The 16,414-nt window shown below is 40.2% G+C and overlaps 1 protein-coding gene across 6 annotated transcripts in view; it reads left to right on the top strand.

Moving 5' to 3' along the window:
• ppp2r5ca (protein phosphatase 2, regulatory subunit B', gamma a) overlaps positions 1-16,414 on the top strand; it is a 164,052-nt gene that overhangs the window by 76,320 nt on the left and 71,318 nt on the right. For all 6 annotated transcript variants that reach the window (XM_069916426.1, XM_069916425.1, XM_069916429.1 and 3 more), the window contains 2 exons: positions 2,595-2,794; positions 9,481-9,591. In XM_069916426.1, the coding sequence (XP_069772527.1) occupies positions 2,595-2,794; positions 9,481-9,591 (311 nt within the window). The remainder of the gene's footprint in view (positions 1-2,594; positions 2,795-9,480; positions 9,592-16,414) is intronic.

Raw genomic sequence — 16,414 nt, 5'->3', positions numbered from 1 at the left:
ATTGCCTTTTGTTTTCCTCTAATGGTTTATCCTGGCTTGTTATTCATACAAATTTGCCTTTATTATCCTTAAATATATTTGCTTTACTACAGAGAGACCTTCAGTTCTATTTAGCCTCCAGCTCTCTTAAAATGCCTTTTCATATTGGCAACCGCTTAACTGAAATACTGGTAGGGCTGTTCACACTGGAACAAGAAAATCTGGTTCTGTGCGCCCTTTCCCATTACCAACCCTGTATCGTGCAGCTAAGGGGTTAAGGTGGTTTGAGTAGAAAGAAAAAGTTTGAAATGCACTTCTATGGATCAATACTTGCAGCATATTTTCCAACACTTTTATACATTGTGCATGTATGTCCTGTTAAATTGTCTACTTTTCCATGCTCCTTTATACATAGTGCATGTTTTTCCCACACTCTTTTAAACATTGTGCATGTATGTGTTTTATTCCCACTATGATTTTCTCACGCTCTTCTATTGTTGTCATTAATAAAAGTAACGTTTGGACCTGATATTTTCTCAACACAACAATGACCAGTGGGGGGACCGACAGTGTTACAGTCAGCGTTACTCACCATTATCACCCTGATTTCAATCTGGCATACAAGACTGGGGGAATATTTTTAAGCCATTTTTTGGGGGGGGGGGTGCGGGGAATTGGGTCTAATGTACCATCAATTATGGCTTGCTGTGTAAAAAGACTCACTGACCTGGAAAAATGCTGGCTTAGTTTCAGTGTGATCGACCAATGCCGGCATATCGGAGGCTCTTCATAATGGAAAAATCACACAAATGCAGTTTATTTTTTTAAAAAAACACATATTTTGCTCTTTCCATTCCCTGCCTCTTATAAGAACCTCCCACACACCCAAGAACATCATCAGCACTTCACTAATGGGACCTGGTTTCCTGTTCACATTGAGCAACTTGGTGTGCCGATTCAAAATGGATTGGCTTTGATATTTCCTCCCTAGGCAGTAATTCCCAGTAAATTGCTGGTTAATTCCCACTTTCAGGTGCTAGTGTGAAAGGAGTTTTTAGCTTCATCTTTGTCTCCATTATCGTGCTGCTTTTCTATCTACTAGTACATCAGGAGCTGACCTTTTGTCTACCCAACCCATTATTTCTGACTCCACCATCAACTGCTCATTCCTTAGCCACTAACTTCATCCCTTTCCCTGACTGTTGGGAACCATACATTTTGATCTGAGATGAACTTCTGACCATATATTCTGCTATTCTCCTTTTCTTCCCTTCTGCCATCAGATTTCTGAATGGACAATGAACCTATGGGCATTACCTCAATTTTTCTCTTTCTTTGCACTATTTATTTTTAAAATTATAATTACAGTCATTTTTGCACCCTATTCTGCACAATTCTTCTGTTCCAAAACAACAAATTTCATGACACATGTTTATGACAATAATTCTGATTCTCTTACTATAGTCCTTTTCACACTGGTACCTTTTCCGAGTAATTGATGGCTAATCTACCAGTTAAAGGTTCAGTGTGAAAGCTCTGTAATCAGCACGCAAGCATCAAACCTCGGTAGGTTGTGTCATCCCTGGCATCAACTTACGCTTGCATGCCAATTATCACAGTGTGAAAGAGACATGGACTATCCAGGGACAAAGTAATGACATGTTTGTGTTTTTTTTAAAGTAATGACATGTTGATGACGTTTTTGCGTGAGTTCAGGAACATGAAGGTAACAAAAGATTAAAAAGTTAGAAACTTTGCCAAGCTATATAAACCTTGTGATGAGTGTGAAAGGACACAGAGAACTGATTAACATTGGTCCATTGTGAAAGGCAAAAAAGGCTTCCTTAACTGGAAATTCTGCACCTGTAATGCTCAATATTGCTGCCATAAAGCAACAAATTTTGTAAAACTTATTCTTGACAAATTTTGATAAATGAAATGTATTGTAAATGCATTTTATTTTCCCAGGCGAAGCAGCGTTGTTTTGGTTTTGCTGTTGGTAATGTTAAGCATTTTCGAAATCTCATGTTGTCTAAATAATAATCCATTAAATCCACAGACTGGGTTATTTTGCAAAAATTGGACTTTGTGGATGAATTGTCTAACATAATTTTGCTTCGAAAATAACAGCGGCTATATTCCCAAACCTGAGTTCAGAATTTCATCAAAAAATGCCAGAGAAACTCATCAAGTCACGCAGAGTTCTTTATGTAGTAAAGATAAAAATACATAACTAATGTTTTGGGCCAGAGCCCTTCATCAAGGTATGACCAGAAAGCAGACAGACTCTTCGTACCTTGATAAAGGACTGAAATGTTGGTTATGTATCTTTATCTTTGCCACATAATGAATGCTGCATGACTTCCTGAGTTTCTCCAGCATTTTTGTGTAAACTAAAATCACAATGCCTGCAGACTTTCTTGTTTAACTTGAGAATTTCAAATCCCAATTCCCTTGTGAAATCTTAACAGTTGGTTGGAACCATTTTAAGGGCTTGGTGCATTAGCTCTATATTAAGCATTCAGCAAGCATGTTGAAGTGATTGAGATGAAGAAAATTGTATATGGTCGTTTACTTTCCTTAAAGGAACAAATTTGATTTTTTTTTATATATAGATGTCCCTGCAGCTGAACAAGAAAAGCTTTTTATTCAAAAACTCCGTCAGTGCTGTGTCCTTTTTGACTTTATTGCTGATCCACTTAGTGACTTAAAATGGAAGGAGGTGAAACGCGCTGCTTTAAGCGAAATGGTTGAATATATCACACACAACCGCAACGTTATCACAGAGCCTATTTATCCAGAAGTAGTCCATGTGGTAAGTAATCTAGCCATTTCTTTAAGTTATAGATCAAGGATAAATCTGTGATATTGACAGGAACATTGGAGAAGTATTTTGTCTTATGTTCCTGTAAAAAATATATTTTTGGTTTGGCTGGTTAAAGCTAGTTGATCCGTGCTGAATCACGATCAGTTGGATATTTGTAGAAACATGACCCAGGCCAACACTGTAAATATCCACAAATTAATAATGTATTGTGCCAGTTCTTCAATTAAGATTAATCAACCAAATATGAGAGGTTTTACTTGAGAGGAGCTGTTTCCAGAAGTCTTAGCCTTATACTAAATAATGAAAATGGTAAATGAGGAATGATCCTCCAAATATAACAATGTTTATGGTAAGTTACAAGAATAATCTAGTATGTAATCATTTTAAGAACTGGGGACCAATAGTATATTTATTGTACATTCTTCCAGATTAAAGTTAATCTCATTAGCAGATTTAAAAAGGGTGAAATGATAAGCAACTGAAGAAGAATTTGTCAAATAAAGGAGCAAAGGAGGGAGTGAGAACGGATGGTCTGTTTCATGTGGAAGTAAAATATCTTATTACAGGCTTTCAATTTTCTTCTGTTCTAATCCAAGTAAAAAGCCAAATGGCTCCATTTTCTGTGCTATCAGATAGTTTGTACCCATGCCACTGTTATGGAAAACAGATAAAGTTTAAAGTAAGTGTTCAGTCAGACGAAGTGAGAGGAAACTTCCAGGCAAACCTCAAAGCAAAGCTCGACGATGCAACCCGCCTCACGGACCCGTCCCCTGAAACCCTCTGGGATCAGTTGAAGACTACCATACTGCAATCCACTGAAGAGGTACTGGGCTTCTCCTCCAGGAAAAACAAGGACTGGTTTGACGAAAACAGCCAGGAAATCCAGGAGCTGCTGGCAAAGAAGCGAGCTGCCCACCAGGCTCACCTTACAAAGCCGTCCTGTCCAGAGAAGAAACAAGCCTTCCGTCGCGCATGCAGCCATCTTCAGCGCAAACTCCGGGAGATCCAAAATGAGTGGTGGACTAGCCTCGCCAAACGAACCCAGCTCAGCGCGGACATTGGCGACTTCAGGGGTTTCTACGAGGCTCTAAAGGCTGTGTACAGCCCCTCACCCCAAGTCCAAAGCCCACTGCGCAGCTCAGACGGCAAAGTCCTCCTCAGCGACAAGATCTCCATCCTCAACTGATGGTCAGAACACTTCCAATCTCTTTTTAGTGCCAACCGCTCAGTCCAAGATTCCGCCCTGCTCCAGCTCCCTCAACAGCCCCTAAGGCTAGAGCTGGATGAGGTCCTCACCCAGGATGAGACATATAAGGCAATCGAACAACTGAAAAGTGGCAAAGCAGCAGGTATGGATGGAATCCCCCCAGAGGTCTGGAAGGCTGGCGGCAAAACTCTCCATGCCAAACTGCATGAGTTTTTCAAGCTTTGTTGGGACCAAGGAAAACTGCCTCAGGACCTTCGTGATGCCACCATCATCACCCTGTACAAAAACAAAGGCGAGAAATCAGACTGCTCAAACTACAGGGGAATCACGCTGCTCTCCATTGCAGGCAAAATCTTCGCTAGGATTCTACTAAATAGAATAATACCTAGTGTCGCCGAGAATATTCTCCCAGAATCACAGTGCGGCTTTCGCGCAAACAGAGGAACTACTGACATGGTCTTTGCCCTCAGACAGCTCCAAGAAAAGTGCAGAGAACAAAACAAAGGACTCTACATCACCTTTGTTGACCTCACCAAAGCCTTCGACACCGTGAACAGGAAAGGGCTTTGGCAAATACTAGAGCGCATCGGATGTCCCCCAAAGTTCCCCAACATGATTATCCAACTGCACGAAAACCAACAAGGTCGGGTCAGATACAGCAATGAGCTCTCTGAACCCTTCTCCATTAACAATGGCGTGAAGCAAGGCTGTGTTCTCGCACCAACCCTCTTTTCAATCTTCTTCAGCATGATGCTGAACCAAGCCATGAAAGACCCCAACAATGAAGACGCTGTTTACATCCGGTACCGCACGGATGGCAGTCTCTTCAATCTGAGGCGCCTGCAAGCTCACACCAAGACACAAGAGAAACTTGTCCGTGAACTACTCTTTGCAGACGATGCCGCTTTAGTTGCCCATTCAGAGCCAGCTCTTCAGCGCTTGACGTCCTGCTTTGCAGAAACTGCCAAAATGTTTGGCCTGGAAGTCAGCCTGAAGAAAACTGAGGTCCTCCATCAGCCAGCTCCCCACCATGACTACCAGCCCCCCCACATCTCCATCGGGCACACAAAACTCAAAAGGGTCAACCAGTTTACCTATCTCGGCTGCACCATTTCATCAGATGCAAGGATCGACAATGAGATAGACAACAGACTCGCCAAGGCAAATAGCGCCTTTGGAAGACTACACAAAAGAGTCTGGAAAAACAACCAACTGAAAAACCTCACAAAGATAAGCGTATACAGAGCCGTTGTCATACCCACACTCCTGTTCGGCTCCGAATCATGGGTCCTCTACCGGCATCACCTACGGCTCCTAGAACGCTTCCACCAGCGTTGTCTCCGCTCCATCCTCAACATCCACTGGAGCGCTTTCATCCCTAACGTCGAAGTACTCGAGATGGCAGAGGTCGACAGCATCGAGTCCACGCTGCTGAAGATCCAGCTGCGCTGGGTGGGTTACGTCTCCAGAATGGAGGACCATCGCCTTCCCAAGATCGTGTTATATGGCGAGCTCTCCACTGGCCACCGTGACAGAGGTGCACCAAAGAAAAGGTACAAGGACTGCCTAAAGAAATCTCTTGGTGCCTGCCGCATTGACCACCGCCAGTGCATCTTGGCGCCTCACAGTTTGGCGGGCAGCAACCTCCTTTGAAGAAGACCGCAGAGCCCACCTCACTGACAAAAGGCAAAGGAGGAAAAACCCAACCCCAACCAACCAATTTTCCCCTGCAGCCGCTGCAACCGTGTCTGCCTGTCCCGCCTCGGACTTGTCAGCCACAAACGAACCTGCAGCTGACGTGGACTTTTACCCCCTCCATAAATCTTCGTCCGCGAAGCCAAGCCAATGAAAAAGAAGAAGAATCCAAGTAAAAAGCTAAATGGCTCCATTTTCTATGCTATCAGATAGTTTGTACCCATGCCACTGTTATGGAAAACAGATAAAGTTTAAAGTAAGTGATCATTCAGATATTTTTGAATTGTGCTAAATTTCATTGTAAGGTGTAAAAGATGGGAAATTGAAATAAGTGATAACCTTGAGTGATCCATCCAGGCAAATAATCACTTAACCTGAACAGTGAACATTATTCAGTTGGAGGACCTTCGTGTACAACGTGTTTTGCCTCTAGAGATGGTTGAAAGGGAAATAACTAAAACAAGTTGTTTAATTTTCGACTGAAATCTCATGAAAATGTACTGGCCAAAGGATTAATGCCACCCAGGTTGTGAAAGGGCAAAGAAAGCATTCTGGTTCCCCATCAGAAACTTGTAAAACACTCCTGATGGTAGAATCCTGTTGTGAGTGTGAAATGTGACCTTGAGGGTGAAGACTTGTGAAGTGGATGATGAAGGCAATTGGGGTTTCCTATTCAATCCCACAAGGAATGGAATAAGAGAAGAAATTAGGGAAGTGAAATTAATTTAGCATTTTAACAGGCAGGTAATAAAACAAATGACAAATGTTGCCGTGAATGATTAAGAGCTACGCAAGAATGCACCTTTTGGGTTAATTCCAGTATATGAGATTCTGTTTCAAATGGACGCTAAATTATTCTACAGGAAAAATAACAACACACTTAATATTTATTATGCAATTTAGATAATTTTCTATCTATCAAAATGACTTTGAAGTTATTGGTTTCATCTAAAACTTCAAAGAATAATGTTTGATACAATTATTAATAATGCAAAATTATTTTGTTCCCAAACTGCATTAAGAGAGGAAATAAATAGCAATAGTGGACAATCTTTAAACAGCGTGGGAAAGTTGGTAGTGCTATAGCGCACAATTTTGTAAAAGACCGTGGGGTGGAGCAATGGCACACCTGCCTTCGCAGAATGCTGTGCGGCAGAGAAACCTCTCCATGAATGCTTTGTGCATGCAGCTGTGCATACAGCCCTTTTTCAGCTGCACGGCATTCTGGGAGGGAAGATCTGCCATCACTTTTTCCCCATGGTATTTATAAATTGTGTGCGATAGCACTACCAACTTTCCCACGCTGTCCAAATTGCACGCACTAGCATTACCAACTTTCCCATGCTGTATAAATTGTGAACAATTGTGCTACCAAGTTTCCCATGATATCTAAATTGCACACAATAGTGCTACAAATGTTCTCGCGCCGTATAAATTATGCACTATAGAGCTACCAACTTTCCCATGGTCCCTTATAAAGGTTTATAGAGGTCAGCACATCAATAGGGGTTGAAGGGCTCATACTGTGCTGTACGTAAAGTTTAATTATGTTATAATTAGGCATGATTAATTTTGCTCAAATATAAGATCAATGCATTGATCAGGATTTAGGGCATGTCCACCATCACTCGATGTGTCATGATGTCACTGGTAGAAGGTAGAACAGTCTAACCCCAGGGATGGCTCCTTGCAAGTGTGAGAGTGTTTAGTGTCCCAGTTAGGAGTGGTCAAATATGAAAAGTCAAACCCCCCCCCCCATTCCTATCCTAGGATGCTGAACAGCCAATTTAGTGGGATCCAAGTGTGAAAGGATCTGTTCTCTCAAATTCATATGTTATTTTGGATTGCTGAACCAGTAGATCATTTAGATTTTGTCCTGTAAACTTTGTGTATGGCTGTATTGTTTTGAAAAACAATCTATTCAGAATTAAACAAGTTTTTTTTAACTTATTAATTGCTATGCTTATGAAAAATTCTGGTCTTGAGGTATTATAATTTCTATGGGAATTCTTCAGTGTCAGTTCTACTTTAGGAGAGCCCTATGAGTTGTAGCACAACACACTTTCAACAGTCTCCAAGTGAAATTGCAGCTAATATTGTTGTAACTACACAGGTAATCAAGCCCCTTCAGACTCTTACAGACGCACTAAAGATTATAAAGGAATAGTGATAAATCCCAAGAGAGCCGTCAAGTTCAGATCATGTGCCCTTCAGCATTCCTGAGCAATTTATTTCAATTAAAATGATGCCCTTTGCCAGTATGAGATAAGGCCCTTGTGATTCCTTGCCTTACTCTTGGGCAGCAATCAACCAGGCAATTAAACCAAAATCACCTGTTCTCAGAGATGTTTAAATGTGGATATAAATTATGATAAAAAGGACTTGGAGAGGGAAGGAATACACATTTTGGGAGATTGTTAAATATTAATTGCCATCACTACTGATTCCTTTCACACAAAACTCTTGTCATTTGTGACACCAATCTCTTGCTCCTCCATATTGCCAAATCATTGAATTCATTGTGAGATTTTGGCTGGGACTTGGGGAAAGTGACAGGGTGGGGTGAATTGCAAATTTTCTTTAGTGTGCAATTTTGGTTCTAATTTTAAAGCAAAAGGAGATTATAACTTTACTATTTAGTCGTGTCAGTACAGGGTCTCAATACATGGGTCTGAAATAAGAGTTGAATCCAGTTCACGAGGTCCATTTCTGATCAGTCTTCCAACAATTGCTGGTTTGGACGGGGTAGTAAAGAGACCTAGTGTGGGAAGTTTTTAAATGGGAGGCATTAAAAAGAAATTAATGAGTAGAAAACAAAAATAATTCTATAATTCATTTTAATCCAGTTTTAATGATAATTTACTAAAGAATATTAATTTGATCTGAAAATTTTGCTTGTTTTCATAAATGATGAAATGTCCATTGAAATTGATCTTTCAAAGCTTGGATGTTAGTGGACCATGTTAAGAAAATTCTGCACTGCTGTTATTTATTCCAGAAATCTTTTGAATACTCATATACAGTACCTAAAAATTAGTTGATGAACAAATTTATTGGAAAACAGAGTAAAATTTACCAATGTTACCAAACTTGAGGGTATTGTGGACATTTAAGATGATAACGGCTGATCCAGCAGAGCAGAGAGAGGTCAGCAAATAGGGCAGAATAGTAGTTCCTAATATAGTAAGCAGTACGTATTCCAGTGGAAATGGAGAGAAACCATGTAGAATTAGTGATAACACAAGCTGTAATCTGGGGCAAATAATTGTACATACCAGGAAGCAAAGAAGTTAAGATGAATCTTTATCAGGTCACAATTAGAATATTACAGCCAGTTTTGGACAGGCTTCTTGAGAGGTTGCTGAGGAGATTTACCATAAGATTAAAATGGAAATTCGGGAGAAATTTCAGAGGCTTTGGTAGACAAGAAAGAACACTTCTCGTGAGTGAATCTGACAAGGGTAAGAAAGCATTTTGGAGGAGTGAAGGCATGTGAGGAAGACAAGTTTTCTTAGTGAAGTGCAAGACCTGGAACGTGTGTGGAAGTGGAAACAATGATTTCAAAAGGAAATTGATGGTATTTAAAGGAAATGTGCTTCAGGAATACAAGAATAAAGCAGAATAATGGGATTATCATCTTGCCTTTATTTGAGAATAATTTGCAATTGTACAAAAGATATTTTAAACGGTTGTGCATAAAAAATTGAATACAAATTATTAATTTGCATACTTCTAGTGAATGCATATGACTAACTTCATAAATATTTTTCAGTTTGCAGTGAACATGTTTCGAACGTTGCCACCATCATCAAACCCCACAGGGGCAGAGTTTGATCCTGAAGAGGATGAACCAACATTGGAGGCTGCATGGCCTCATCTTCAGGTATTGCATAGTTTTGATATTCTAATAGAGCAGTTTTGTTTTTATTCTGTTTTCTTTTTTATCCTTTTTCTATTTTATTTTTAAATCATTGTATTTTCCATTTAGCATTTCCATTACTTTAAACATTAAGAAAATCTTTACTGTCTTAAAAATTGCATAAATGTCATCGATCAATCATTTTTAAAAATACCATTTTTTTTCTTTTTAAAAAAAAGTTTCTAAATGTTAGATGTGTTTCCTGTTCATTTTGGTGCCAAACATAATAGTATTATGTTCTTGATCCAGGAAATGATGAAATAGCATTGACATTTTGAAAATGTTTCTACTCCTCTTGGTCTTAAATGGCTTAGATTTTTGTGCACCAGCAAAATCCTACTGTCTGTCAACATTTATTAGATTTAACATTTTTTTTTATTTAAATTTCTGGTTTTCTTCTAGCCAAAGCAAAAAATCTCATATCCTTCAATGCTCCATTTGATTCTTTCTCACCACACAACTGCTATGTTCTTTTCGGACTCTTAATGATAAAATTGCTTGGCAACTTGTTGATGCATCATGAGGGAGCATCAATGTAGTTGTCAATGTAGCAGAGGAAAGGTTGAGGAGCCTTGCCTGTGTAGGGTTGTAGCATGGATTGCTCCACAAAACCAACAAAAAGACAGGCATAGCTGGGACACGCAAATACCCATGGCTGCCCCTTTGACTTGGAGAAAGTGGGATGAATCAAAAGGAGAAGTTATTGAGGGTGAAAACAAGTTAGGTAGGCGAGAGTGGTGTTGGGGGAGGAGGTTGAATCTGTTGAGAAAGAAATGAAGGGCTTTCAGATCTTCAGTATGGGGAGGGAGGTTTATAGACTTTGGACATTCATAGTGAAAATGGGGTGGTTGAGTTCAGAGAATTGGAAGTTATTGAAGTGTTGTAGGGTATGTGAGGTATCACAGATGTAAGTAGGGAGGGACTGGATAATGGAGGAAAAAATGGAGTTGAGGTAAGATTATACCAGTTCAGTGGGGCAGGAGCACGTGGAAACAATGGGTCTACTGACACAATTGGGTTTGTGGACCTTGGTAACAATAATTTTTTTTTAAAAAACAGCTTTTTTTTTCTTGTGCTCTCCCTCACATAGCCACCTATGGCCTTTTAACCTGTGCTCCACCCCTTCCTCCACCCCCAACCACACCATTTTATTCGGGTGCTTGATTTTTGCTCCTTGATGAAGAACTGAGGCCCAATTGTGTATCTATCTTTGCTACATAAAGAATGCTGCATGACTTACTGAGTTTTTCCAGCAATTTTTGGGTAAACTACAATCACAGCGTCTGCAGGCTTTTTTGTTTAACATGAACTGAGTGGTGTTGAGTCTTCAGGTGGTGAATTATATAAAAATTATATTTAAAATTTTTGATTTTTCAGTTTTTGTCTCATGCTATTATAGAATTTAAATTTACTGATTTTTTTCTCAATCCTTAAATCCTATTTTTAGAGATTTGCGAGAATCCCAGATGCAGTGTTATTTTCATCACAGCATTATCCTTGAATTGTTTATTACTGAAATGTCCTGAGATTTGCTTCATTTTGTGTGCTATCTAGGCATGTCAAGCCCTATATTTAAGTCCAACAAAATAAAACAAAAGTATGAAATACATTACAGAGAAAAGAGCAGTTAAAATCATGCCACAATGGAGTAGATTAGGTGAGATCAAAAGATCACAATATCTGTCTTCAAGTCAAGGCAAAAAATGTTTAAACGCTCACAAATATGTTCAACTGATCACTGGTTCATTCACCTGGGCTTAGTATTACAATTACCTTTCGTAAGCATGTTTATTTTTTCAAGGTTTATTACCCAATTTATAGACGGTAAAATTATTTAAAGATCAAATTGGATCAATCTTTATTCTTTCTTCTTCTTTCTTTGGCTTGGCTTCGCGGACGAAGATTTATGGAGGGGGTAAATGTCCACGTCAGCTGCAGGCTCGTTTGTGGCTGACAAGTCCGATGCGGGACAGGCAGACACGGTTGCAGCGGTTGCAGAGCAAAATTGGTTGGTTGGGGTTAGGTTTTTCCTCCTTTGCCTTTTGTCAGTGAGGTGAGCTCTGCGGTCTTCTTCAAAGGAGGTTGCTGCCCGCCAAACTGTGAGGCGCCAAGATGCACGGTTTGAGGCGATATCAGCCCACTGGCGGTGGTCAATGTGGCAGGCACCAAGAGATTTCTTTAGGCAGTCCTTGTACCTTTTCTTTGGTGCACTTCTGTCACGGTGGCCAGTGGAGAGCTTGCCATATAACACGATCTTGGGAAGGCGATGGTCCTCCATTCTGCAGACGTGACCCACCCAGTGCAGCTGGATCTTCAGCAGCGTGGACTCGATGCTGTCGACCTCTGCCATCTCGAGTACTTCGACATTAGGGATGAAAGCGCTCCAGTGAATGTTGAGGATGGAGCGGAGACAACGCTGGTGGAAGCGTTCTAGGAGCCGTAGGTGATGCCGGTAGAGGACCCATGATTCGGAGCCGAACAGGAGTGTGAGTATGACAACGGCTCTGTATACGCTTATCTTTGTGAGGTTTTTCAGTTGGTTGTTTTTCCAGACTCTTTTGTGTAGTCTTCCAAAGGCGCTATTTGCCTTGGCGAGTCTGTTGTCTATCTCGTTGTCGATCCTTGCATCTGATGAAATGGTGCAGCCGAGATAGGTAAACTGGTTGACCTTTATTGGATACAATGATATAATGACAAGTAAAGGGGCCAGTCAGCCCCTTAAGCTTGCTCAGCTAAAGATTCTGGCTGATAAACTCTTAGAAATAGTGTTTGAAACAACACATGGAGTGTTTTTGCCCCACTTTTTTTCCTATACCTCTTGAATCCTTGAATGCTTCATCTTGAATATATTTAATGACTCCACCTTCACTGCTTATTGGGTCACAAAACTCCAGAGTCATAACCCACAACATAGAGACTATTTAGGGGAGGATGGGTTCCCATTGAGTTTTATAGACAGTTTAAGGATCTGTTGATGCATCTTATAATAGATGTGCAGTGGAGACTCAAACTCTCCTGGACACTTTTTCAACAGCTATTATTACAGTATTGCTGACAAAAATAGGGACCCATTAAAAACTTCATCATATAGACCTATCTTGTCTTTGAAAGCTGATTATAAGATATTGGCAAAGGCGATAGCCAATAGACTGGGACAATGTTTACATAAATTGATACATACAGATTAGGTGGGATTTGTTAAAGGAAGACACTCTACAAATAGTCTGGGTAAGCTATTTAATACATATGGCTAAATCAAAATTGAATTCCAGTATAACAGACCCCCTTGATGCGGAAAAGGCATCTGACTGCTTAGAATGCCCTTTTTTATTTAAAACATTGGTGAAATTTGAAATAGGTTGAATATTCATAAATTGGATAAAAACTCTATCATAAATTACAAGCCAAAATTATAATTAATTGTCAAATGTCAACGGTTTTCCCTCTGAATAGATTGAGTAGACAGGGGTATCCCCTGTCCCCAGCACTTTTTATCCTTGCAATTGAACTACTGGTGGAGACTATAAAGAGAGATCTGGTTTTTAAAGGCTTAGGAATAATGACTAACAATAACCTACAGAATTTGTACAAATTAAATTATACTTCCCTGTTAGGGAAAATACAGAAGGATTTGCAGAAATGGAAAGTCTTGGCAATTACTTTGGTGGGAAGGGTTAACTGTGTTAAGTGTTGCCAAGATTACAATATCCTTTCTAATTGCTGTCTATTTCTTTGCCGAAAAATTTTAAATCATTAAATAATTGTATTAGGTGCCGAGAATTTCGCTGGAAATTAAGATGGGATCATAAACTAGGAGGACTTAGAAAGTATTATTTGTCAGCACAAGCCAGATTTCTTTTATTTTGTTTAGGAAGGTACCTGCCCCTCCCCATTCAAATAGGATTATACTCAATGAAAGAGGGGACAGCGAAAGATTATATTTATGTGGAGAGTTGTCAATAACAAAAAAAGACAGATAATCCTACATTAATACACACGATTAGAGTATGACAAGAAAATAGTGAGTGTATTGGGGAAAAATAGGGATATCATTAAGAGCACCATTATTAAGAATGTTTTGTTCCCTATGAATATAGGTATTAGAAAAGTAAACTCCTGGTATGACAAAAGAATAAGATGCATTGAAGACTGCTATGCAGTGGGGATTCTTATATCTTTTGATCAACTAAAACTGAAATATGGAGTAGCTAATGGGTCTTCAGTTTTCTCCAGCTAAGATCTTTCCTGAGAGAAAGATAGGGACTACTGTTAGTCCCACCTGAAATTAGTAAAATGGAAGGAACAGTCTGGCTGGGGAATACACCTAAATTCATAACAAAAATGTACTACGCTCTCCAGAGTGAATGTGCAAAACCAGGTTCACAGAGGTCATGGGAGAGATGGGAGTTGGACTTGGGTGTTGTAATACCAGAAAGTTGCTGGTCTGATTGGTGTTTGGATAGTATGACATTAATTATCAGTACAAGATATGGACTGGTTCAGTATAACTTCCTACACCATAGAACCTACATAGATCAAAATCTGAACTATTGGAGATGTGTTTTAGATGTGGGATTGAAATAGGAACATTTTTACATGCGATGTGGTTGTGTATGAAGGTGAGTCCTATTTGGTAGGATATTGCTGAAATATTAACAAGGATAATATTTAAATTTATTTTGTCAAATACCCTTAGCAGTAGCAAAAAAAAATGTATTGCAATTATTTGGAAGTCCAACTCTCCCTTGTTCATAGCACAATGAACTGCGGAGATGAATAGTTGTTTACCTATGGAAAAAAAATTATATACATCTTAAAGAACTAATATGACATAATTATCAAGATATGGCAGCCATATTTGGACCATGTAGGGGCCCAATTACAATAAAAAAAATATAAACAAGGATAATAACAGATGTGGCTATAGTATAAACAAGTGATTTCCCCATATAGATTTTTTTTATGGTTAATATAGGTGTGAGCTCTGGTGTCTGGCTTTATATTTGTGGAATGGGGGAGGGGTTCTATGTATTTTGATTGAAAAGTTTAATATTATTGTAATATTGAAGATTTTATTATGCATATTTATGAAAAATAAAAATAAAATTTTCATAAACTATCACTTTTCCCCTTTTATGTGGTTCTTTTGTGTCCTGACAGTTTGTCATATCTGTAACATTAGCAAATTTGACTATATGGGGGCCTAACCTTTTATCCAGGATCATCAGGACCAGACCCTTGCCTTGTTCGAATCATTTTTGTCCCTTTAAGCAAATGCCTTGCTCCTAGCCCCTTTCATCTGTCTATCAGCCCCCTCCTCACCCCTAGGCTGGCTGAGCGCTTGTTGGGGTGGGAGTGCGGGCTGAGTGGTGGTTCAACGTGCGTTATACAGGACGCTCTCAGCCAGCGCATCAATCAGGTGGAGGTTGGAGGCGATGGGATGGCCCAGGAGCTCGGCAAAAAAGCTGGCCAGCATCAGCTGCTCGAAGCCGGTGGCCAAGCAGTGTGGAAGGCCTGTCATGAGCAGGTCATTATGCCGGTGGAGCCGAGCGCCAGCAGCTTTCAGGCTCTCCACCAGCCTGTTAGGCACATCCTGTCAGTTTTTTTCCCCCACCCCACCTAACTCCCAACGCAGTAGTAAGGGTGCAGTGCTGTCGAGCCCAGAGTTTATGGAGCGCTGCATCGAATCTCGGCAATGGCTCAATGTGGAAGCAATGGCTGTCTTCGTTACCCATAATCCCTCATGCAGCTGGATCCACTTTGCTAGCACCATGTGTAAGGAAGACAGCCATTGCACCTGCATTGAACAAGCAACCTCTTGCTTCTACCACCGGGTGCTGGGGTCGAGAGTCTCCGTTCCACCAAAGGAAAGAAAAGGTGTCCATAGGGATGGGGATGATGGACTGGTGGGGGGGTGTCTCCCTCTGAAAATTGAGAATTTATTACAGGAAATTAAAGTTACTCACCATGAATATTTGAATATAATGTGGAAAACTTTGTACCGAAATTTGAGCTCAAACTGCGTGGTGGTGGGGGGGGTGGGGGGGTCACATTATACATGAGGTTATAATTTTAAAAACATTTTCTGCCAGGTTTAATTATAAGTAAGGTTATCAGCAGCCACCTACATTGACGCCAGCGCGACTTGTTGGGGGGGGGGGACAGGGGCAAAGATGGCAGCGCAAATCAGGCAGGCGGGGGGGGGTAGAGAGACGCCAGCACGACTTGGGCGGGCAAGGAAGGAGAGAGACAACAGTGCGAATCGGGTGGGTGAGGGGAGGGGGGATCGTATTATACACGGGGGTAAAATTTTTCTCCCATTTTCCCCTCAAAATGGGAGGGTCACATTATACACAAATATTTACGGTACGTGTAATGTCATCTACTGAAAAAAGTGCTGGTGTTCAGAATCTCGGACAAAAGGTTAGGCACCTATAGTAGAATGTTTCTTTGTCCAAATTTTTTAATAATTGAGGTGCTATCAACAGTCCTATGGCATCACATTAGTTATGGATTAGCAATCAGGAATTACCTATTTTTTCCTGATCTTTTCGTTTTCTGCTTGTGGCTAACTCCCTCTCCATGCCTTTCGAAATTGATTTGGATTTGTAAATGGGAGGGAAGTAATTTTTTAATAAATCACCTAGAGTTTTTGAGGGCTGTAACTGAAATAGTTGATTAGAAAGACCAGTGGATGTGATGTACTTAGATTTTCAGAAGGCCTTTGATATTGTCACAAATTAAAGATTGGGCTGAAAAATATAACACAGGATTGGGGTAATATACT

This window comes from Narcine bancroftii, chromosome 2, assembly GCF_036971445.1.
Source record: "Narcine bancroftii isolate sNarBan1 chromosome 2, sNarBan1.hap1, whole genome shotgun sequence".
Taxonomy (NCBI): domain Eukaryota; kingdom Metazoa; phylum Chordata; class Chondrichthyes; order Torpediniformes; family Narcinidae; genus Narcine; species Narcine bancroftii.
This window is presented reverse-complemented; position numbering and strand designations above follow the sequence as displayed.